Here is a 24879-nt window from a genome sequence, read left to right on the forward strand (position 1 = left end):
GAGCCTGGTGGGTTGCCGTCTATGGGGTCGCACAGAGTCGGACACGACTGAAGTGACTTAGCAGCAGCAGCAGCAGCAGCTCTAATGAGACTGAATTTAGGAGCCATGGGTATAAGCCAGCTGAACTTTCCTATTGTAATCATCTAGGTGAGAACTGATGGCAACCTGGACTCGAAAAGTAGCAGTATAGCTTAGCCAATTAATTTTTTACAAGGGTGCCAGGACAATTAAATGAGGAAAAAATAATAAATGTTGCTGGGACAACTGTATATCTACATGGAAAAGAATGAACCTGGACCCCTACTTCATAACCATATATAAAAATTAACTAAGAATGGATCTAAAACTTAAATGTAAGTGTCAAAACTTAGGAAGAAAATTTAGGTGTAAATCTTTGTGACCTTGAATTAGGCAATGGCCTAATGATACCAAATGTACAATGATACCAAAAGTACAAGATAGATAATAAGAAGTGTGGATGAGGATGTGGAGAAATTAGAACCCATATACACTGCTGGTGGGAATATACAATAGTGTAGCCACTTTGAGAAACAGTTTGGCAGTTCCTTAGCAATTTAAGCATAAAGTTACCATATGAATCAAGAGTTCAACTTACAGGTATATACTCAAGAAAAGAGAAAACATATATTCACACAAAAACCTGCACATGAATGTTCATAGCAACAAATAGTCAAAAAAGTAGAAACAAACCAAATATCCATCAAGTAGATAAAGAAAAGCTGGTATATCCATACAATGAAATATTCAGGAATAAAAAGAAAGAAAGTCTTTATACAACATGAGTGAGACTTGAAAATTTTATGCTAAGTGAAAGAGGCCAGTCACAAAGGACCACGTATTATATGATACCATTTAAATGAAATGCCCAGGATAAGCAAATCCAAAGACAGGAAATTGATTAGTGATTGAAGGAAGAGGGAACATGAAGAGGTTGGGGTTGGAGAGTGACAGCTAAGGTGTGTGGGGTTTCTTCTGACGTAAAAAACAAGTTCTGATTGTGGGATGGATACAGAACTCTGAATCTACTAAAAGACATTGAGTTGTACACTTTAAACAAATGGCTGTATGGTATGTGAATTTTATTTCAATAAATCTGTTTTTTAAAATATCATTTTTTGGTAGGCAACTTAAGTTCAGTGAAAGAAGAACCATACATGTAAAATATATCAGTATAATTTGGCTAGGTTTTCAGTTTGTATTTTAGTAATTGCTGTTGTTAGGAAAGTAATTTTGAAGTACTTGTTCTGAAAAAAAGCAATTTTCATATTTTGGATGTATAGAAAGTCCCACTTATTTGTTCTTTGCTCAGTATGACCAGTGAGCAGTATAGCCACAGTTATTTGAATTATTTGGCATGTAAAGTAGAAAAAAATGTAGCTTGAATTACCCATATGGTGAAAGGGAAGCTGCATTTGAAAGTACACTTGATTGTACAGATCTGAGATAGTATTGGCTGGTTATTGAATATTAACATCATGTGGCTCCCTATTGTTTTCACCAGTTTTAAAAACAGAATCATTGTTTTCTGTCACTTATCTCAAAATCTCAGTTAAAAATGAATTCATACAGCATGAGTAAAAAGCAAGTTACCTGTAAACTGGTAAGAATTATTTAAATTATTTTTATTTCCAACTAAGACAGCTGCATAGAGGCTAATCTGGTGGTTTTATTAAGAATTCAGATTATGATAAGGAACTTGAAAATGAGTGTTCCTGATATAACACATCCTATAGATTTGAGCTTTATATTGTTCTGAATGGCAAAATCTGATATGAGCAAGTTTCCACCTTTCAATAAAGGTAACAAAATTTTAATCAAGTTTCAACAAGTAGAAGAGAACCTGTATAAAACAAAGTATTAAGATTATATTCTAGAAATTGTAACTTTCAGTTGAAAAGATAAAAATACTAGAACTTTACATGGCAAAATATAATACTTTAGATACTGGCAATATATTGAAGGTGTATTTTCAATAAATTGGATCAAATTCAAAATAGCTTTATTTTTTCTTAAAAACAATTTTGTCACTCAATTGTTTTGAAATTATGTGGAGAGTTATGCATATGATTTGTTTTTAAATTTTTATTTCATATTGTAATATGGTTGATTTACAATGTTATGTTAGTTTCAGGTGTAGAAAAAAGTGATTCCGTTATACATATATCTTTTTTCAGAGTCTCTTCCCATACAGGTTATTGTAAACTATGGAGTAAAGTTTCCTGTGCTATACAGGAGGTCCCTGTTGATTATTTTATAAACAGTAGTGTGAAAATGTTATTTGCAGCCTCCTTATTTATCCCTTCCAAACACCTTTAGTAGCCATAAGTTAGTATTCTGCATCTGTGAGTCTTTTTGTTTTGTTGTCACTCAGTCATGGCTGACTCTTTGCAAACCCATGAGCTGCAGCACCCCAGGGTTCCCTCTCCTTCATTATCTCCCTGAGTTTGCTCAGACTCATGTCCATTCAGTCGATGATGCCACCAACCATCTCATCTTCTGTCTCCCCCTTCTCTTGCCCTCAATCTTTCCCAGCATCAGGTCTTTTCCAATGAGTAACCAAGTATTGGAGCTTCAGCATCAGGCCTTCAGATGAATATTCAGGTTTGATTTCCTTTAGGATTGAATTGGTTTGATCTCCTTGCAATCCAAGGGACTCTCAAGAGTCTCCTCCAGCACTGCAGTTCAAAAGCATCACTTCTCTGGCGTTCAGCCTTCTTTATTGTCCAGCTCTCACATCCATACATGACTACTGGAAAAACCACAGCTTGGACTATAGGGACCTTTGTTAACGAAGTGAATGTCTCTGGTTTTTAATATGCTGTCTAGGTTTGCCATAGTTTTTCTTCGAAGAAGCAAGTGTCTCTTCATTTCATGACTGTCATCGTCATCTACAGTGATTTTGAAGCCCAAGAAAGAAAGTCTCTCACTGTTTTCATTGTTTCCAGATCTATTTGTCATGAAGTGTTGGGACTGGATGATGCCATGATCTTCGTTTTTTGAATGTTGAGTTTTAAGCCAGCTTTTTCACTCTCCTCTTTCACGTTAATCAAGAGGCTCTTTAGTTCCTCTTCACTTTCTGCCATTAGAGTAGTGTCATCTGCATATCTGAGGTTATTGATATTTCTCCCAGGAATCTTGATTTTAGCTTGAGCTTCATCCAGCCTGGCATTTCACATGATGTACTCTGCACAGAAGTTAAATAAGCAGGGTGACAATATACAGCCTTGTCATACTCCCTTCAGCATTGCCCTTCTTCTGAGATTGGAATGAAAACTGACCTTTTCTAGTCCTGTGGCCACTGCTGAGTTTTCCAAATTTGCTGGTATATTGAGTGCAGCACTTTCATAGCATCATCTTTTAGAATTTGAAATAGCTCAGCTGGAATTCCATCACCTCCACTAGCTTTGTTGGTAGTAATGCTTCCTAAGGTCCACTTGACTTCAGTCTCCAAGATGTCTGGCTCTAGGTGAATAATGACACCATTATGGTTCTCTGGATCATTAAGACCTTTTTTGTACAGTTCATCTGTTTTCTTGCCACCTCTTCTTAATATCTTCTGCTTCTGTTAGGTCCAGATCGTTTCTGCCCTTTCTTGTGCCCATCTTTGTATGAAATGTTCCCTTAGTATCTCTCATTTTCTTGAAGAGATCTCTAGTGATTCCCATTCTATTGTTTTCCTCTGTTTCTTTGCACTATTCATTTAAAAGACTGTTATCTGTGCTATTCTTTGGAACTCTGCATTCAGATGGGTATATCTTTCCTTTGCTCCTTTGCCTTTTGCTTCTCTTTTCTCAGCTATTTGTAAGGCTTCCTCAGACAACCATTTTGCCTTGTTGCATTTGTTTTTCTTGGGGATGGTTTGGTCACCTCCTCCTGTACAGTGTTCTGAACTTCCATCCATAGTTCTTCAGGTATTCTGTCAGATCTAATCCCTTAAATCTATTTGTCACTTGCACTGTATAATCCATTTGTCACTTTCCCTTTAGGTAATATCTGAATGGCCTAGTGTTTTGTAAAAAAAATAAAATAAGGGGTTTTTTTGTATCATTTTTTAAAATTAGGTTCCAAATATAAGTGATGTCATATGATATTTGTCTTTCTCTGTATGACTCACTTACCTTAGTATGATAATCTCTGGGTCCATCCATGTTGCTGCAAATGGCATAATTTCATTATTTTTTATGGCTGGGTAATATTCCATTGTGTATGTACACCACATCTTTATACAGTCATCTGTGGATATACATTTACCTCACTTCCTATGTCTTGGCTGTTGTATATAGTGCTGCAATGAACACTGTGGTACATGTATCTTTTTGAAGTATGGTTTTCTTTGGAGATACCCCCAGGATTAGGATTGTTGGATTGTATGGTAGCTATAGTTTTAGTCTTTTAAGGAAAATACATATACTGTTCTCCATAGTGGTTGTACCAGTTTACATTCCTACCGATAGTGTAGGAGGATTCCCATTTCTCAACACCCTCTCCAGAATTTATTGTGTGTAGACTTTTTGATGGTGGCCTTTGATGATGGAAAGATCCCCTGGAGAAGGGCATGGCAACACCCTCCAGTATTTTGCTTGGAGAACCCCTTGGACAGAAGAGCCTGGCAGGCTACAATCCATGGGGTTACAAAGAACTGAAACGACTTAGGACATTCTGACTGGCATGAGGTGATAACTTATTGTACTTTTTATTTCTGTTTATCTAATAATTAGTGATGTTGAGCATCTTTTCATGTGTTTGTTGGCAATCTGTATGTCTTTTTCGGTAAAATGTCTATTTAAATCTTCTACCCTTTTTCAGTTAAGTTGTTTGATATTAAGTAGCATAAGCTGTTTGTATAGTTTGGAGATTGATCCCTCATCAGTCACCTCATTTGCAGATATTTTCTTCCATTCTGTGGGTTGTCTTTGCATTTTATTTATGGTTTCTTTTGCTGTATAAAAGCTTTTGAGTTTAATTAGATCCCATTTATTTTTTGTTTTTATTTCCATGACTCTAGGAGATGGATTAAAAAAAATTTATATGAAAGAGTGTTATTCCTATGTTTTCCTCTAAAGAACTTAATAGTATCAGGTTTTGTATTTAGGCTTTTAATCCAGTTTGAGCTTTTGTATATGGTGTTAAAGAATTTTCTAATTTCATTCTTTTTCATGTAGCTCTCCAGTTTTCCCAGAAGCATCTCTTCAAGACAGTGCCTTTTCTTCATTGTATATCTTGCCTCCTTTGTCACATATTAGGTGACCACAGGTGTGTGGGTTTATTTGTGGGCTTTTTATCTTCTTCCATTGAGGTAATATGTTTCTGTTTTGTGTCAGTACCTTATGTTTTAAAAATGGAGGCTTTGTAGTATAGTCTGAATTTAGGGAGCCTGATTCCTTCAGCTCCATTTTTGTTTCCCCCTGCCCCACCCTTAGGGTTGCTTTGGTTATTTGGGGTCTTTTTTGCCTGCATACAAATTTTAAAATTATTTTGTTCTAGTTCTGTGAAAAATGCCATTGGTAATTTGATAGGGATTGCAATGAGTCTGTAGTTTGCCTTGGGTAGTATAGTCATTTTGACAGTATTGATTCTTCCAATCTAAGAACATGTTATATTTTTCCATCTGTGTCATCTTTGATTTCTTTCATCAGCATCCTGCACTTTTCAGAGTACTGGTCTTTTGCCTCCTTAGGTTGGTTTATTCCTGGACATTTTATTCTTTTTTAAAAAATAACTTTTATTTATTTGCTTCTGGCTGTGCTGGTTCTTCGTTGCTGCATGTGCTTTTCTCTAGTTGCGAAGAGCAGGGGCTACTCTCCAGTTGAGGGTACTGAGGGCTTCTCACTGTGGTGGCTTCTCCTATTGCAGAGCATGGGCGCTGGGGCACCCAGACGTCAGTAGCTGCAGCGTGAAGCCTCAGCAGTTGTGGTTCCCGGACTCTAGAGCACTGGGCTTCATAGCTGTGGTGCATGGGCTTAGCTGCTCTGCAGCATGTTGGTTCTTCCCGGACCAGGGATTGAACCCATGTCAACTGCACAGACAGACAGAGTCTTTATCTGGGACACCAGGGAAGCCCTGTTTTATTCTTTTCAATGTAATGGTAAATGGGATTGTTTCTTGAATCTATCTGATCTTTCATTGTTAGTGTATAGACATGCAACAGATTTCTATGTGTTAATTTTGTATCCTGCAACTTTACTGAAATCATTGACGAGCTCTAGTAGTTTTCTGGTAGCATCTTAGCAGTGACAGTTTTACTTCTTCTTTTCCCATTTGGATTCCTTTTATTTCTTCTTCTTCTCTGATTGCCGTGGCTAGAACTTCCAAAACTATGTTGAATAAACATGGTAGAGTGAACATCTTTGTCTTGTTTTTGATCTTAGAGGAACTGTTTTCAGCTTTTCACCATTGAGTACGATGTTAGCTGGAGGTTTGTCAAATATGGCCTTTATTTTGTTGAGGTATGTTCCTTCTGTGCCCACTTTCTGTAGAGTTTATCATGATTGGGTGTTGAATTTTGTCAGAAGCTTTTTTCTGATCATCTGTTGAGATGATCATGTGATCTTTATTCTTTAGTATGTTAGTGTAGTGTATCAGACAATTGATTTGCAGATACTAACAAATCCTTGCATCCTGGGAAAAGTCCCGCTTTATCATGGTATATGATCCTTTTAATGTATCATTGGATTCTGTTTGCTAGTATTTTGTTGCAAATTTTTGCGTCTATATTCATCAGGGATATTGACCTATAATTTTCTTTTTGTGTGTGTGTGTGGTATCTTTGCCTGGATTTGGTACTAGGGTGATAGTAGCTTCATAGAATGAGTTTGGGAATGTGTCTTTCTCTGCAAGTTTTTGGAGGTGTTTCAGAGAGACAGGTGCTAACTCTTCTCTAAAGGTTTGATAGAATTCACCTGTGAAGCCATCGGATCTTAGACTTTTGTTTGTCAGATTGTAAATCACAGTTTCAGTTTCATTTGGCGGTGGGGGCGAGGGGTTGCCTTCAGTCTCCTTGTCCCACCACTGTGCCACAGCCAACTCCCGCCTCCCCAGGAGACTCTCCACGACCCTCAGGTAGGCCTAGTCCAAGCTCCTGCGGAGTCACTACTCTGTTCTGGGTCCCAGGGTACTGGAAATCATCTGTGCACCATCCAGGCGTGGAGCCTTTCTCCACCAGTCTTGGGGAGTTCCTGCACTCCAACCCTGCTGATTTCCAAAGCCAGATGCTGGAGCCGCCTCCTTGCACTGCCAGACCCTCAGCTTCTGGAGCCTGAAGTGGGGCTCGGAGCTAGCACTCCTATGGGAGACCCTCTGTGATACCATTATTTTCCAGTCTGTGGGTCTCCCAATTAGCTGGTATGGGATTTGATTATATTGTGAAAGTACCCCTCCTACCCTCTCACAGCTTCTTCATCTTTGGGTGTAAAACTTTTTTTGGTAGGTTCCAGTCTTTTTTGTCAATAGTTGCTCAGCAGTTGTGATTTTGGTGTTTTTGTAAGAGGAAGTGAGCTCAGGTCTTTTTACTTCACCATTTTGTCCAAACTTGAGGGGCTGCTTCTATTTGAAATGCTTTCTGCCTCCTTCCTAAATGTATCTTGGTCATTATCCCCTTGATATGGGGCATGTAAGTGCAGCACCCCTTGCGTGCTCTCCTGGTATGGCGGCAGTGATCAGTGCCCACCCACGGGTCTCCCAACAGCAGTGTGGCATGTACGCCCCAGGACAGCAGGGGCAGTGATCAGTGCCTACTTCTGGATCTGCCAGTGCTGGCAAGGCCCATGCCCTCCTAGAACAGCAGAGGCAGGGCTTGGTGCCTGCTCACTGCTCATGCATGCTTCCCCTGACCACAGTGGCAGCAACTGGCTTCTGCTGCCATGTCCCCTAGTTTCTGCAGCAGCCCCTGCCCACCTCTGGAGCCCACAGTGGTGGCAACAGCTCTTGCCCAACCCCAGAACTCATAGAGGTGGCATCCTGTTGCCTGAGAGCATCCACACATGTAAAGAAGTTCCTGTGGCTGTCTCACCACTCTTCCTGGGCTCCCCCAGTAATGGTGCCTTGCCTCTCTGGTGAACTCAGCTTCTTCCGAGTGCACCCTCAATTGTCACAGTTCAGGCTGTTTGCCTGTAGGCAGCCCCAGTCCTCTCCTTGGGTCTGACCTGAAGCTTGAGCTTCAGCACCCAGCTGCTGCCCATACCAGTGGACGAGCACCGCAGGATGGGGGGCACAGGGTGGCAGTGCCAACTGTCTGTGCAGGTTGCTCTCTCTTGCCTTCCGCACACTGGTGTTCTCCCTCTGTCCCGGCTGATTCCCCCCTTCACCCCGCTGGTGAGAAGACTTCCCAGGGTGCGGGAACCTTTCCTCCTTCACAGCTCCCTCCTCGGGGCACAGGTCCCATCCAGTGCCCTTCTCTCTCGTTTTTTGTTTCTTTTTTCTTTTGTCCTACTTGGTTACATTGAGCTTTTCTTGCCCTTTTTGAAGGCTGAGGTCTTTTGTCAATGTTCAGTAGATGTTCTGTGCAAATCGTTCCATTTGTAAAAGTGTTTTTGATGTGTCTGTGGAAGGAAATAAGCTCCAAGTCCTACTCCTCAGCCATCTTGGTTCCTTCTTATAATGCATGTGACTTGTGCAGAAATGTCTGCTGTTAGTTCAGAAAGGTTTTCATTTAATGTTGCTTATATTTTGAAGATAACTGCAATCAGAAAATGTCAGCTTTTATTAACTAGAACAAAAATTACTATTTGCATATTTATTGCCTTTCCTTTTCCCAAGGCCATTAAAGAGATTCCACTTTGTTTCTTCCCAGGCCATTAAAGAGATTCCACTTTGTTTCTTCCCTTCACTTGACTTCTAAAAGGCTTTTAGCAGGAAGCAATTTTGGGATGCTATGAGGCCCTGTGTGTTGGGGGTGGGGTGGTGGTGCAAAAAAAAGTGAAGGAATAATTTTTCTGGGACCTTTATCAAATGGGAATCTGGGTAAACTAGGGTGTAAGGGAGTACATGAGGGAAGAAAGAAGGATTTTTCAAAGTATTGTTCAAGAATGACAATAAAGAACTTGAGTTACTTTGAAATTCGTCTTTGAATGTCATCAGGTTGCTCTGGCCACAGCACAGCTTGGGGTGAGACAAATGGATGAATAATTTAATAGGACTGCAAATTATCAAAAGTCTTACAACAATAATTGAGAGGGTGTGTGGGGGGGTGCTGTGTGTGCATGCTCTGTCATGTTCAACTCTTTCTACCCTGTGGACTGTAGCCTGCCAGGCTCCTCTGTCTGTGCCATTTCCCAGGAAAGAATATAGGGGTGGGTTGCCATTTCCTACTCCAAGGGAGAGGGATTCTTTACCACTGAGCCAGCTGGGAAGACCCTGTGGGGATAAAGAACACAAAGTAATCTGAAAGTGGAAGTTGTTGTTACAAAATGACATTCACTGTTGTTCCTTTCAGTTTTTGTTGATTAAGATTTGCTATTTTATCATGTTAAAGAAAAGTTAGATAGCTGATTTATGATCTATGACTTTTATAATATGAATAACAATTATATATTTTTTCTTTTCTGGGGCATTGAATTTTACGTTGTCGTGGGGGAAAAGGAACACAGGAAGGAGAAATGGAATAAAATTTCGTTCAATATGTCTTTGTTACATTGAAACAAACTTGTCAGCTCTCTATTTTCTCTTTTTGTTCTGTCATCTGTCATACTCTGCTCTATAATATTGGCCAAAGTGATAGAATTTTCTTGACCTGAAAATGTAGGACATAGTCTGTAAAGTAACCAGATGTCAGATGAGTTCTTCAAGATTTTAATGATATCAATCAGCATGGCTATGGCAGGTGAAATGATTCTTAGAGTAATCCCTTCACAGTAACTGTTTTAAAAATGGTCTTTTACATTATTTGTAAATAAACATAAATATTACATGCTATTTCTATATATAAATCTCCAAAAGGAACAATTTTTATAGACTGTCACTGACACAGATTTTTTAAAAGAAATTTTCCCTTTATTTGACTGGACTCTTTCATATCATTATCAATGTTTCTGATTTCATTTAACTTAAAAACACCTAGGATTACTTTAGAGCAGAGTCGATTGGTCATGTAAGAAAAATGGTCCCTTGGGGCTTTTCAGACAGACTCTACCATGTAAGGCTAATCTTTCATAGGTTAGAGAGGTGAATCAACAGCGTTCTTGCTTTCATTTCTGTGAAAGCAGAAACTGGGAAAGAAGACTGAAAACATAGAGGGGGTAAGGACTAAGTCATTTCTGCTTTTTGTTGGTAATGTGGTCACGTAATGACAGTCTTACTCTCATTAACACTCAAATTACTTCATGAACAAAATGAAACCTCAAATTTAGTAATTAGGTGAGTTCACAAACAGGTAGCTAATGGCCTTGCAAACTAGGAAAAGTTCACGAGTCAGAAACTGTCCGTGCATTGTTTTCTCACAGGGAACAAATCACAAGACAGTGGCATCGCAGAGATGGAAGAACTTCCTGTGCCACATAACATCAGAATAAGCAACATCACCTGCGACTCATTCAAGATTTCCTGGGAAATGGACTCAAAGTCAAAGGACCGCATCACACACTATTTCATTGACCTCAATAAGAAAGAGAACAAGAACTCCAATAAATTTAAACACAAGGTAAAATGCTAACACATCCTTATATTCATTTGTATCTTAAAGCTTTCTAATTATAATGCCATTTTGAAAGAAGAAATAATGTTGCACTGATTACTTATACTTGACATTGAAAATGAAAATAATATGTCATTTAAAAGCTGTATCCTTCCAAGAAATTTTATAAGGAAGTGACACATATATGGGTAAAATACACTTTTTTCTCCCAGAAAAGGTGAAATCTTAACTCTCATATAGACATAAAAATGAACATGTGTTAAAGATTTTATTTAACATTCTAATGAGGTAACTGATGAAGTTTTTAATAGAGCCAATTCAAAGGATGGTCCAGAAAAGACATCTTAAGGACCAGGATATTGAAATAAATGTACAGTGGAGGCAAAACCCCTGTGGTGTTGGGGAAGAACAAGGGCAATACAGGGAGTACTTCCAGGGGGCAAAATTCACTGGCATGTGTTTAGACAAGAATAATGGAGTCGGTATCGCCTGTCTACAAATTACAGAGTTGTAGAATATATTCTGCAAAATCAGAGGAAGACAACCAGCAGAGTGCACTGCAGATGGCTCATAGTTTTCCACTGAAGCACACATTTTTCCCTATAAAGAGCTGCCAAAAGGAGAACATCAGTGGCAGCTTATAAACTTGAGAATATTTGTCAAAATACTTATGGGCTGAAAATTGCTTTATGTAATCAATTTTATTTTATTGTTTGAGAGTAAGAATAGCCTTCAGGTGTTTTAGACTTGTAACAATTCTCTGATATTTATGCTCTTAGCTGTCTGCTTATCACTATCTTAACCGATACATATCTCTCTCCAAAAGTAGCTCTAGAGAGGATAAATAGTTCTCTGACTTAAAAATTCTTCCTTATGTATTCAGTGTTTTCACTGATATGAAAACTGATCTTATTTTAATATTTTATAACTAAATTTTAACTTGATAAATCTTTTGGAAGAATTCTTGTCTAAAATTTATGCATTTTACTATATGTGTATAGTAAAACTATACATGCTAATGGTGAGTGAGTCTTATATGTACAGATAAATGTGATAGGACAAGATTGATAAAACAGTAATTTCCTATGTTGCAATTTTAATCTTGCTAGTGTTGGATATTCTCTTTGGTGACATTTGGCTTCATTGAATTAGCTTTGAAATGTTTAGCATTAAATGGTGAGGGGTCAAGATTTGACCCCATTTCTTCATTCCACACTTAGAATACTGTATCTTTGGAAATACAGTGAATACAAACTAGGTTTAGTTACCTTATTAATCATTGTTTTAAAATACCTAGACTTTCTGTGATATAGGCTCCATACTTGAATACAAGTAAAACAAATGTTACCACATTTGTATGTGAAGCAAACATTTATTTAAAAATATTCTGTGCCTTCACATATAAAATACTTAATAATGGGCTTCTCTGACTGAACAACAGAAATATATTAAATAAATATAATGCTTTAAAATATTAGAATATTGCACTTTAAGGAGCGTATTAAGGAATGTACGGAGAAGAACATTATACTAGAATCAAGATGAGTCCACGCACACTGATGCCATCAGCTAGCTGTGTTAACTTTGCATGTTTCTTGATCAAATCGGGCCTTTTTTTTTTTACATCTGAAGAATAAGAGATTTGAAGATAGTAATTGCTAAATATCTTTAAAGATATTAGCTAGGAATTTAATAAGTTCTTCCACACTGTTTACAACGGACTCAAGTTACACTGCTACATTAATTCATCTTCTTCCACCCACCCGTCCCTCTCTTCCTCCTTTCCTTTCTTAGGATGTTCCAACAAAACTGGTGGCAAAAGCTGTTCCCTTGCCGATGACTGTCCGTGGACACTGGTTTTTGAGCCCAAGAACTGAGTACACAGTAGCAGTGCAGACTGCCTCAAAACAAGTTGATGGTGATTATGTTGTGTCTGAATGGAGTGAAATTATAGAATTCTGCACAGCAGGTAAGAGAACTGGGTACAAATATGGGGGGGGGGGGGCTTATTTAATAGTTCCTGGAAAACTAATTATAGAAAATATATTTTTTGTAATTATTAAGTGGTATTTATTACATTGGTCATTTTTACATTGCCAGTAGCACTGTGTGACAGAAAAAACTGATTAGAGAGAGTGGAGATTCTCAGCAAAACCTGGGTAATGGCATTAAATTACTTCTGTGCTCCATGCACAGTTTGATTTTTCAAAGTAAAGGCTTTATAAATTGATGCAGTATGAAAATATATTCAGCATATTTTGAGATTCATTTTGAGAGGGAGAGAGATCTTTTCCTTCCTTTTTTTCATTTATTCTCACAGTCTTGAAAGAAGGAAGCCAGAAACATCATTCTCTAATTTCAGAAATGTTATTGGATTTTTCACTTTCTCACTTTTTCAGTTTCTCTCTCTAAACTCATGTCATGTGAGTGTGTGTGCTTTGCTTCATGAAAGTACCTCAGAGCCATTTGGCATTGGGGTGTCTAATGTAGACAGCCCATCCCTCTTGCTCTTAACTGTACCTTAATAGCCCACTGGGTTGAAAAGGTTACCATAACCATTCAGATTGTGTTTTTATACAGTTGTTCATTCAGTCAAGAAACAAATATTTATTGAGCACTTAAATAGATGGTGAAGGGACACAAAGACATAGAACTACCTGAACACATCAGCCATCCATTCTTTCTGTCTCTTAGAATAGGGCTTTGTTTCCTCTTTGTCTAGGTGATTGTTTCCTCTATGAAACTGTAGAAAGAGGCTAAATGTTTGTTTCCACACAAAGGAGCTTGTAGAAAAAGTCTTAGACACTTGTCTCACCTATTGCAGGTTGCTTAGCAACTTCCCCAGCTGAGGCATCCTTCAGATAAATCACCTAATTTTTCCCCATAGCCTCACAGTAGATTTATTTCAGACTCAGGATGTGCTTAGCTACTGCTTTATCTCAATATCTTCTTTTTTTCTTAATTTCAAACTCAGTATAAAATTTCCCATGTGGATATGTAGAATGGAAGTTTTAATGCTTAATTATTGTGATTTTATCTTCAACCTTTTTTGTTTGTTCTGTGAGGAAGCTGCTAAGTATCTCAGTGTATGAGAGCAAACCAAATAGTATCCCTCTGGTACTGTATTTCTTCCTAAGATGTCATAGATTGTAAGATCTACCACTTTATGTATTGCTAAGAAAAAATTAAACTGCCAATTAAACTGTGAAACAGTGTTTTCTTATCACATATATTATGCTCATGTCAGAGATGCTGAAATGTGGGGAAAATATATTTTAGAATAGATGTGGTATACATCATAGTCCAGTAGTCAGTAATTAAATTGCTAAAGATTTCAACGTTGTATTAATAGTGTTTAAAGAATTCTCATTTTACCTGTATTTTATGTGTCACATTAGAGTTACTGTATCCCCTCAACTTTTCTCCTGAATTAAAATTCCTCCTTGGAATCCACCTCATGCTTACAATTTTTACACATCTTTCCATTTGCCCTTATTGCATCCTACCAGGGATGTAGACACGGTAAAAGACACAGTATCTTTTGACATTGTTTTAATCCATGCTATTTTCCATAGGATTGTACCAAACAGCATCATAGTATTCATTTTTTAAGAAGCTATAATGTACCTCCTAAAACCCCATTTGACATTAGGGAAAAGTGAGATAATATTTCTTCCTTAGCTTAGGGAAGACTTTTGGTATTTTCAGTTCAGAAATACCTGTCTAGATACTCCATTCTATAATCTATATGACTACATGAGTACATGTTTTATTTCTATGTATGTAAAGAAAGACCTTTAGTTTTCTTTCCTTCCTTCAGAGTGATTGATCTGTTGCTCTTTTATTCAAGTATATCCCCTAATTATTCTAAGGAAGTTTTAGGGGTAAATAATAAGGAAAATGCCAGCTTATTTTAAATGTGCCACAGTATTTTTCTATAAATCATTTTGTTTCCATGAGTAAAATCTAAGAATTTTTTTTCAAAGCTTCTTGTTTCAGCTTATTAAAATAATTCAGAGGCTGTTTCACCTAAGCTTTATCAATCACCTTTACTCTGTAAATCTTAGAAAGCTATCTTATATATTGTCTTTTAACCTAGACACCTGATTCACTCAATTTGCTGAGCATATACGGTATGCTATGCACTGTGCAACGCACTGGAAATAAAACAGAATGCCACTGACCAATGTAGTTTAATCAGTGACACAAATAAAACCCCATAAGAAGTCACAGTTGTCTATATATTACCTCTTCCCTTAGACTGAATTCTTTGAGAGGAAGAGGAATTTTTCTGTCTTTTCAGTTGATCATTCATTTAATCTTGCACAGTGCCTTGTATATCACATGTCCTAATCTAAACAAGTCTTCGTTGAGCCAGTGGCGCAGTGAGCACGCAAACTATGCTGCCATGAGTAGTTCAACTAGGTTGCTTCCATTTGGAAAGTCTTGATATCTTTATAGACCAAAATTTTTGCTTAGATTCTAGAACAAGAGTTTGGCAACAATCCTCAATTTTCAAAACAAAAAGCTGGTGAAGAGATCAGCTTTATATTTTCACAAGCTCTTGTGTACTCAAAAACTACCAACTAGTCGCCAGAGACCTAGCCTCTAAGTTACTAGCTTTATGGACATGTGGCAAATCATTAAACTGTGGCAAGTCTCAATCTCTGCATCAATAAAGTGGTTATATTTAATCTGTCTTCCCAGCCTCATAGATTTAGGGAGTAAATTAGATGGCCATTATTATTATTACTCCTTTAAATTCTATTTGCTACTGCTTTCAGGTTACAATCTTCTTTTATTTGATTCAGCAGCTGATGGAAGAAAGGCTAGTGTGGTGCTGACTGACATTACTGAATCCGTGTTCCTTATTTAACACTTTGGTTTCAGGATCTTTAATTTCAGTGAGTGAAAAAAATGCAAGGCTATTCTTAAAAACAACCATAAACAAAAATATTTTTGTAGAAAAAATGTGCCACAAAGACAGTGAATGTTTTCTTTTTAAGTACAGTTTCTTATTCACTGAGATGAGTTTCCCAAAAGAGAATCTGAATAATCTACAAATTATTAAGCATGTAGTCAATACTTTTGATAGTGTATTTTTAATAACAAACTTTTTGTTATTTTCAGACTATTCAAAAGTTCATCTAACACAACTGTTGGAGAAGGCCGAAGTGATTGCAGGACGGATGCTCAAATTTTCTGTTTTTTATCGTAACCAGCACAAAGAATATTTTGACTACATTCGGTAAGAATCGAAAAAGATACATAATGATTTGCTTTACTAAGTGCCATTCCAAATTCTAGGCTCAGGTTTCTCTTGAGTCTGCTTCTGTTAAATAGGAATTTTAGTTTACTTCTCAAAATATTTAATTATACTGACTTTTATTTCCTAGAATAATTAAGTAAAAGAAGAAAATCAGATCATGGGATTTTTTTTTCCACTTCACTTAGATTCTTTTCTGTGATCACTTGTAATACCAACTCCTATCTGTTTGGGTGGAAGACCTTAAGCCGCCAAGATTAAGGTTGATGAGCACGTCACGGACTCCTCTGATTCCCAGTAACTCACTACCTTCTGTCTCATACCAACTAATGAATTTTCTCCTGAAAATGAGAGAATAAAAGGGTGACTGTTTCATGAGATATGGTGAATTAAGCGGGATTGTCAGGCTTCTGCCAATGTAGAAATCTCCCAGCTATTATACTGTGTTAATTATTCATGAGGGAAATCTTATTTACTTTGAATTCTAGTGTTCAATAGTATTTTTAGGTTATCCTGTGCCTGAAAAGTTTCCCAGAATACAAAAGAATTCCGTGTCACAAGTAGTTTTAATACTTACAGCCCTTTCATATTTGTAGAAGAGAATTTCAAGAGAGTACATGGGTAGATGTGTGTTTTTAAGAAGCCTTTGACAGTGCTGTACAGGTTCTAAAACTCCTACACAGTAATCCCTATAATTTGTCATTTTAAAAGCCTTGCTCTCACTTTTTAAACTCTTGATGGGCTTGTATCTGAAAAAAATTTAGGAAGTTTTGTTGTTTTGTTTCATAACTCTCTAGTTTTTCTTAAAGCAAGATGATGGTTCCAAATCTAAACAAGCTCCAAGCTGTGGAAAATGCAAAGGGAACCAGAGGGAGGTGAAGTTAGGCATGCGTGTTCGTCAAAATAAGTGCTTTGCAATATCATATATTTTGATCATGAAAACAATTCCTGCCTTATGTTTGGGTAGCCCATAAATACAGAGTTTAGTCTATAATTCTCTTTCTGGTAAATTATTTACCCTTGAGTCTATATAATTCATGGAAAATGCTGTTCACATAATTTAGAGAATATAAACTGAGAGAGAATACGAAGTATTATACTTGTCAGTTGTTGTATGGGAATAATCACATATGACTTAACAAGAAAGGCATTTCTTTATATTTGTTAAGCATAAAATTAGAAATAAAAAAAGATCCACTGTTGCTATTTCCTTTCCAAATAAATACAGCAATGGAATAAAATACACCTTTGGTACTAGGCTTAGCCCTGGAAGGCTGCCAGTGTCAATCTTAGGTGGCCACTGGAGGTCACTGTTTCTCTGACTTTTCTCTGTCCTTTGGCCTGTTTTCAGGTCATTAGATAACTCTAGAATTTGCTCCATCTGTTATCAAAAGTTCTTCCAAGAAGGAAAAAGATAAAGACAGAGAAAGTATGGAAAATGGAAAGAAAATTGTTGTATATATTGTATGATTGATTCCAATATACTAGTATAAAAGGTGTATTTACTAACAGGGAAATTTACCTTTGTTGGACTTTCCATGATAGTCGTAAAATCCATGTAAGTTAAATTTGGTACATTGTATATACATATACTTCAGTATGTACACGTAAAATATATTTGCCAAGGCACGAGTACAGTTTTTCAACACTGCTTTTTTAAAAAGTTGTATTAACTGAAACCACATTAGCATCAATGGATCTTGATTTTCTTTTTATGTAAGGCATTCTAATCAGGGCACACTTTATCAGAATTCATTTAAAATGTCATCTTGTTATTCACAGTGTTTGACTAGAAAGGAACCTTTCACTTACCTGACACACTTTCCAAATCATTATGAATTATGAAAAATCCCCAGATAAATTCTGCATCAGTCCACATGGAATGAACTCATTTTGATCTCTCCTTCTAGAAATGAATTCCTATATGAGGACTGCTTTATCTTACCCCTGATCAAAATACCACTTGTGCTCTTCCTTCTTCAAGTTCCCTAGGCAGCTTACTTGTCCTTAAAATACCTTTCTATATCTTACAGGTTTCCCTCCAGGGATCCACTGATATGGGTAGACATGTGTAGGATTTCCATTAGTGTTCGGCGGTAGATTGTATATTCTGAGCTGATGTCTGCCACCGATAGATAGTAAGACATTTCTCCTAGCCTAAGTTCCTGTTTATCTGTTTTCTGCTGTTACTACACCATATAATTGCACTTGTAGATTTATGCAGAATACATGCCATATTACTAATTGGGTTTTGTTCATGAGAATGTAATGGGGTAAGAATTTTTGATTCAGGACAAGATAGAGTAGACTTATTTCTCCCTGTTCATCCTACTACATACAATTAAAAACCAGGAGTGTCATATATATAAAGCAAACGTTAGAGTCAGAAAGGTGGAAAGAAGGTCAACCAGTTAGGGACCTTGGGACCCGAAGGACAACACAGTGATGGATTTTCTATTTAGCTCTCGTTCTGGACTAGGTGCTAGTCCTCAGCTCACATCAGTGGGCATAGACAAAAAAATATCTGCCCCAAAAGTCTTCTGTTTACCCAAATGAATCGGAAAGGGATGTCCTTGAAGGCAAACTTTGTAGACGATAACTGCCTTTACTCCAGCTAAACACCAATGGAAAAAGTATTTTTTTCCACACCACCAGCCACAGCCAGGTAGGGAGCTTAGACTTGCATCTTCCAACTGTTAGGAACCACCCTCCGCTCCTCCTCTACCCCTTGTTGCGGTGGCATCAGAGAAGGCTAATGGGGAGCTGATGTTTACAACCCACACCAGTGGCAACAAGATGCCTGTCAGCCTTCCCACTGGGCTGGTGTCAGAGGAGGCCCAGTGGAAACCAGGACTTTTCATCATAGCCAAGGGATGATAGTAAGGTTAGCCCCTGCAGCACCAGTGAAGGCCACATAGGAAGCAGTAATATCGTCTTTCTCTTTCAGACTTTCTTCACTTAGTCTGGTAATCTCTAGGTCCATCGATGTTGCTGCAAATGGCATTCTTTCTTTTTTAAGACTGAGTAGTATTTATCCGTCAATGTACATTTAGGTTGCTTCTATCTCTGGACTGTTGTGAATAGTGCTACTGTAAACACTGGGGAGCATGAATCTTTTTGAATTTTCATCTTTTCCAGAGATATGCCTAGGAATGGAGTTGCTGGATCATATGGTAACTCTCTTTTTAGATTTTTAAGGAAACTCCCTACTGTTTTCCACAGTGGCTGCACCAATTTACAGTCACACCAACCGTGTGGGAGGGTTCCCTTTTCTCCACATCATCTCCAGAATTTATTATTTGTAGACATTTTAATGATGGCTGTTCTCAGCAGTGTGAGAGTGGCACCTCTTTGTAGTTTTGATTTGCATTTCTCTGATAACTAGCAATGTTGAGCATCTTTTTATGTGCCTATTGGCCATGTTCTATTTGGAGAAATGTCTGTTTAGCTCTTCAGGCCATTTTTTAATTGAGTTGTTTGTTTTTTGTTACTGAGTTATATGCACTGTTTATTTTGTAAATTAACCCCTTGGCAATCACATCATTTGCAAATTATTTTCTCCCAGGCTGTAGGCTGTCTTTTTCATTTTGTTTTTGGTTTCCTGTGCAAAAACTTTTAACCAAGACTAAGTCCCATTTGTTTATTTTTTGCTTTTATTTCTATTGCCTTGGGAGACTGACATAAGAAAACATCGGTACAATTTATGTCAGAGAATGCTTTGCCTATGTTCTAGGCGTTTTATGGTGTTCTCTTATATTTAAGTTTTTAAGCCATTTTACCTTTATTTTTGTGTATGGTGTGAGGGAGTGTTCTAACTTCATTCTTTTACATGTAGTTGTCCAGCTCTCCCAACACCACTTGCTGAAGAAACTCTTTTCTCCATTATATACTTTTGCCTCCTCCATCAAAGATTAATTGACTGTAGGTGTATGGGGTTTTCTCCCAGACTCTGTTCTGTCCCATAGATCTACATGTCTATTTTTTGTGCTGTTATCATGATATTTTGCTTACTGTAGCTTTGCAGTATTGTCTGAAGTGTGGGAGGGTTATGCCTCTAGGTTAGTTCTTTTTCCTTAGGATTGCCACAGCAATTCTGAATCTTTTATGGCTCCACATAAATTTTAGGATTACTTGCTCTAGTTCTGTGAAAATTTTCATGGGTAACTTTATAGGGGTCATATTAATTTGATAGGGAACCAATTAAATGTAGACCGCTTTGGGTTCAGTTCAGTTGAGTCGCTCAGTCGTGTCTGACTCTTTGAGACCGCATGAATCGCAGCACGCCAGGCCTCCCATTCCATCACCAACTCCCGGAGTTCACTCAGACTCACGTCCATCGAGTCAGTGATGCCATCCAGCCATCTCATCCTCTGTCATCCCCTTCTCCTCCTGCCCCCAATCCCTCCCAGCATCAGAGTCTTTTCCAATGAGTCAACTCTTCACATGAGGTGGCCAAAGTACTGGAGTTTCAGCTTTAGCATCATTCCTTCCAAAGAAATCCCAGGGCTGATCTCCTTTAGAATGGACTGGTTGGATCTCCTTGCAGTCCAAGGGACTCTCAAGAGTCTTCTCCAACACCACAGTTCAAAAGCATCAATTCTTCAGTGCTCAGCCTTCTTCACAGTCCAACTCTCACATCCATACATGACCACTGGAAAAACCATAGCCTTGACTAGACAGACCTTTGTTGGCAAAGTAATGTCTCTGCTTTTGAATATGCTATCTAGGTTGATCATAACTTTTCTTCCAAGGAGTAAGCATCTTTTAATTTCATGGCTGCACTCACCACCTGCAGTGATTTTGGAGCCCCCCAAAATAAAGTCTGACACTGTTTCCACTGTTTCCCCATCTATTCGCCATGAAGTGATGGGACCAGATGCCATGATCTTCGTTTTCTGAATGTTGAGCTTTAAGCCAACTTTTTCACTCTCCTCTTTCACCCTCATCAGGAGGCTTTTGAGTTCCTCTTCACTTTCTGCCGTAAGGGTGGTGTCATCTGCATATCTGAGGTTATTGATATTTCTCCTGGCAAACTTGATTCCAGCTTCTGCTTCTTCCAGCCCAGCATTTCTCATGCTTTTAAAAAAAAAAATAGATGATATGGGGAGAGAGGTCGGGGGGTGGTGTTCAGGATTGGGAATTCATGTACACCTGTGGCAGATTCATGTCAATGTATGGCAAAACCAATACAGTATTGTAAAGTTAAATAAAAAATAAATAATTTTTTAAAAATAGATATTTTCATAATATTAATTCTTATAGTCTAAGATCATGGGCTATCTTCCCATGTCTCTTACTTTCTCTTTCGTTGGTATAACTGAATGGAAGGGAGCAAGGAGTAGGAAGAACTGCACGACAGAGGTCCAGCCCAGTGGGAGGTGAGAAGTGTAGAGAAAAGAGCTGAGAATGTGGTAACAGGAGATAATAGCTCTGTTCTAAGCAAAATGCAAGTAAGATGACCTGAGTAGTCAACTGGGCCTGGGTTAAAAAACTGAAGCAAAAAAATAAAAAGATGCTTTTGTACTGATGTACATGGACAACACTCACTTTAGATCTAAATTCTGGCAGACTTTGAAGAAACATTCAGCATGTTTAGCCAGCGTTGTCAGTCCAGTTTTCTCTTCCCCAAATCACTTCTAAAACCCAGTAGGCTTATAGTGGATGTGATTTCAGCCATAACATTTCTCATTCCACTTTTGTTTTCCTGGTCAGGAAATTTATCATGTTAAAAGACCTCCAAGGTTTGTAGCAGAGCATTCTTACCTTAGGGTCATGGCTGGAATTTAGCTTTTTGTAAGCAATGTCAAAAGATGCATTCTCCTTGATCTGATGGTAGGATGGATGAGCACCCAGGCTCTTACTAGTAGACAGTTGACTTGTAGTCTATCACCATTCAACTCTATACATTAGTAGCTCTACCACCACTGTACCAAGCAGTGACCATTTATTTTCTCTTGCAGAGAACATCATGGGAATGCTATGCAGCCCTCCGTCAAGGATAACAGTGGCAGCCATGGCTCTCCTATCAGTGGAAAATTAGAAGGCATCTTCTTTAGCTGCAGCACTGAATTCAATACTGGGAAGCCACCCCAGGATTCACCTTATGGAAGATACAGGTTTGAGATTGCAGCAGAAAAACTTTTTAACCCCAATACTAACTTATACTTTGGGGACTTCTACTGTATGTACACTGCTTATCATTATGTGATTCTGGTCATTGCTCCTGTGGGATCACCAGGAGATGAATTTTGTAAGCAGCGCCTTCCTCAACTAAATTCCCAGGATAATAAATTTCTGACGTGCAGAGAAGAAGATGGGATGCTGGTTTACCACCATGCCCAGGATGTCATTTTAGAAGTCATTTACACTGACCCCGTGGATCTTTCTCTAGGCACCGTGGCAGAAATCACTGGTCATCAGCTCATGAGCTTATCTACTGCAAATGCAAAGAAAGATCCCAGCTGCAAAACCTGTAATATTAGTGTTGGACGTTAATGCCCACTTTTCTTATTCTGAGGCCCCCTTTCTTCCCGTAGGAGCCCTGATCCTCTGTTGTCCATTTTCATCACCCAGATGTTTTCCACTGAAGCATGCCCATGCCACTGTCACCGAGAGCGAACCATCACTTCTCAGATTTCCGAGCTGTTGTAGTGTTTCCCAGTCCCTACCCTTCCCACGACTTTGAGAGATGAACTGTCCTGAGTTGTTTCTGACACCCTCTTGCCTAGATGCTGCAATGTTTTTATTTTTCCTCTATGCCAAACATAACCAAACTATTATATAAACTGCTTTAGTAAAATACAAAATAATGGCTTAGAAATGGTGTTTAAATATGCTCTCATTTTAATCTACTGAACAAATATTGGGATAACTCCAAACCGCATGAAAAAGTGTAATTGCAGCATGAGTTAAATCTTGAAGCCTAGAATTGTCAGCACTTCCAACTTGTTGTTTGACAGTGTTATTTATGTTATTTATATTAGCTAACAGGAAACAACTACTGTGTTTCAACATAATAAATATAATAGAAAAATATTTTATTTGTATTGTTGTATAAAATATTTACAATCTTATAGAATATATAGAGTTACATCTTAATAGCAATTGTATACATGTCACGAAACCATTTCCCTTATCAAAGATGTAGTTTGTAAACCTCAAATAGTTGTGTATCTGTCCTGTTATAAGTACATAACTTTAATTAAACAAATTTGTGAAGGACATTATTCTGATTCATAAAGGTTATAAAATATCAGGTAAATATAGGTAACTATAGAGAAAACAGTAAGCCTCTGAAACCATCTGCTTCAGAAATAGTCAATATTAATCCCAACCAAACTATATGAAAATGTGAATTTGTTCACCATTGTGCTTAAACATTACAGAAAAGAGAACTACAAACATGGCTGGTATGAGAGAGAAAATGTGGACCTTTTACTTATTTTTACAAAAGCAAAATAATAAACGTGGTTTAATACAAAATAACAAAACAATATACACTGAAGTTAATGATGCAAATAAAGTATCCTGGCTTCTTTTCCAAGGTGTTACAGCAAACATGTACTAAACCTTTCATTTTATACAGAATGAGTAACAACTATAGTTCATGGGAAAATTTTTTGACTTTACAAAGTATAGACCTTGGAACATTAAGAAAAACACATATTCCCAATGGAAAAATAGTTTATATATCTTATAGTAAACAAAAAGATTAGCTATTATAACTATGATCACATTAGATTATATGCTACAGACACATCTATCCAAAATACCTATTTTCAAATTTTAATACAATATTTTATTTTAATATAAACATCTGTCAATTATAAACAAAGATAATTCACAAAGTACATGCTATCAGAATGAACTTTGGTAATCAGAAATGTAAAATTTTAAGGAACAGATAAAATAATGTGCTATTTTTATATAGAAATAAAAAATTAGCAGTGACACATTCTAGTATATTTTAGGGTGCTGAAAGCCTAGCAGACTTAAGGGACAAGGTAGTAGATTTTTTATCACTTAAAAATCTATTAGAAGTTTCAAATAAATTACATTCTTAATGACTGTATCCCTTTCTATGTAAAATGAGTTTGTTTTGTTGTTCTTATTGGGTTAAAAATCATGCTCTTTCCGTATGTCAGTATAAGCAGTCTTTGGACATTAAGTAGACTTTCTCTAACCAGTGGTCCATTTAACAGGTGGACACTTTTTATTACTTAGATTTGATACAATACATGTTTTCTGAAGTAATTATACTGACTCTGCATTTTCTCCTTGGCATGGAGAAGGCTGAATTTTATTTTCCAATTATATGTTACTTACTGTATTTTCTCCCATTTTAATCGCTTCTATTCATGTATAATTACACTTGCCATCCATTCTTAACAACAGCTAATACTCCCACTAAAGTGCTTCAGTTTTCAGTTGTCATACTACTTAGCAAGAACAGCAGAGGAAAATAAACTTGCCTTATCACAGGTGAAAGTGATCACAAACATTTCCTGAACCTCAAATAGTTTTGGCCACATCTTGCTTGCTGATGAGGACCTCTAATAGTCTCAGTTTGGCTTTTATATGCTTGTATTCATAGTATTCATCTGCCATTGGTATCCGATCTTCCTTTTGTGGACTTCTGCAAAAAAAAAAAATATATATATATATATATATATATATATATATATATAAATGCATTAGATCATTAATGAACCAAGTTATTAAAAATCCTTTTTTAACTCTTGTGAGAAAAGTACAGGGTAACAATTTCCACTGGATTTTTTCGTCAAGTCTTTTTTCCTCTCCCTCTTCCATGTGTTACTAGGTTTCAATGTAATAGTGCTCTGAGAAGTTAAATATTATAAGTGTTTTGCAAATACATTGTCCAGTGCATAGACATATAACACTGGGGAAGAGGAAAGGTCTGCGGGAAATAAAAACCAGAACCCTCAAGATATTTTTTTACCTA

At 37.3% G+C, this 24879-nt stretch overlaps 2 protein-coding genes across 15 annotated transcripts in view; one reads left to right on the forward strand and one right to left on the reverse strand.

The window, feature by feature from the left end:
* Positions 1 to 22947, forward strand: part of PHYHIPL (phytanoyl-CoA 2-hydroxylase interacting protein like) — a 117002-nt gene extending 94055 nt beyond the window's left edge. For all 3 annotated transcript variants that reach the window (XM_069571700.1, XM_069571701.1, XM_069571699.1), the window contains exons 3-6: positions 10458 to 10654; positions 12443 to 12617; positions 15779 to 15896; positions 21875 to 22947. In XM_069571700.1, coding sequence (XP_069427801.1) covers positions 10458 to 10654; positions 12443 to 12617; positions 15779 to 15896; positions 21875 to 22409 — 1025 coding nt within the window. In that variant the 3' untranslated portion in view covers positions 22410 to 22947. The remainder of the gene's footprint in view (positions 1 to 10457; positions 10655 to 12442; positions 12618 to 15778; positions 15897 to 21874) is intronic.
* The window catches only part of FAM13C (family with sequence similarity 13 member C), a 136315-nt gene continuing 134355 nt past the window's right edge, over positions 22920 to 24879 (reverse strand). For all 12 annotated transcript variants that reach the window (XM_069571657.1, XM_069571659.1, XM_069571655.1 and 9 more), the window contains one exon: positions 22920 to 24549. In XM_069571657.1, coding sequence (XP_069427758.1) covers positions 24426 to 24549 — 124 coding nt within the window. In that variant the 3' untranslated portion in view covers positions 22920 to 24425. The remainder of the gene's footprint in view (positions 24550 to 24879) is intronic.

This window comes from Ovis canadensis, chromosome 25, assembly GCF_042477335.2.
Source record: "Ovis canadensis isolate MfBH-ARS-UI-01 breed Bighorn chromosome 25, ARS-UI_OviCan_v2, whole genome shotgun sequence".
NCBI lineage: Eukaryota > Metazoa > Chordata > Mammalia > Artiodactyla > Bovidae > Ovis > Ovis canadensis.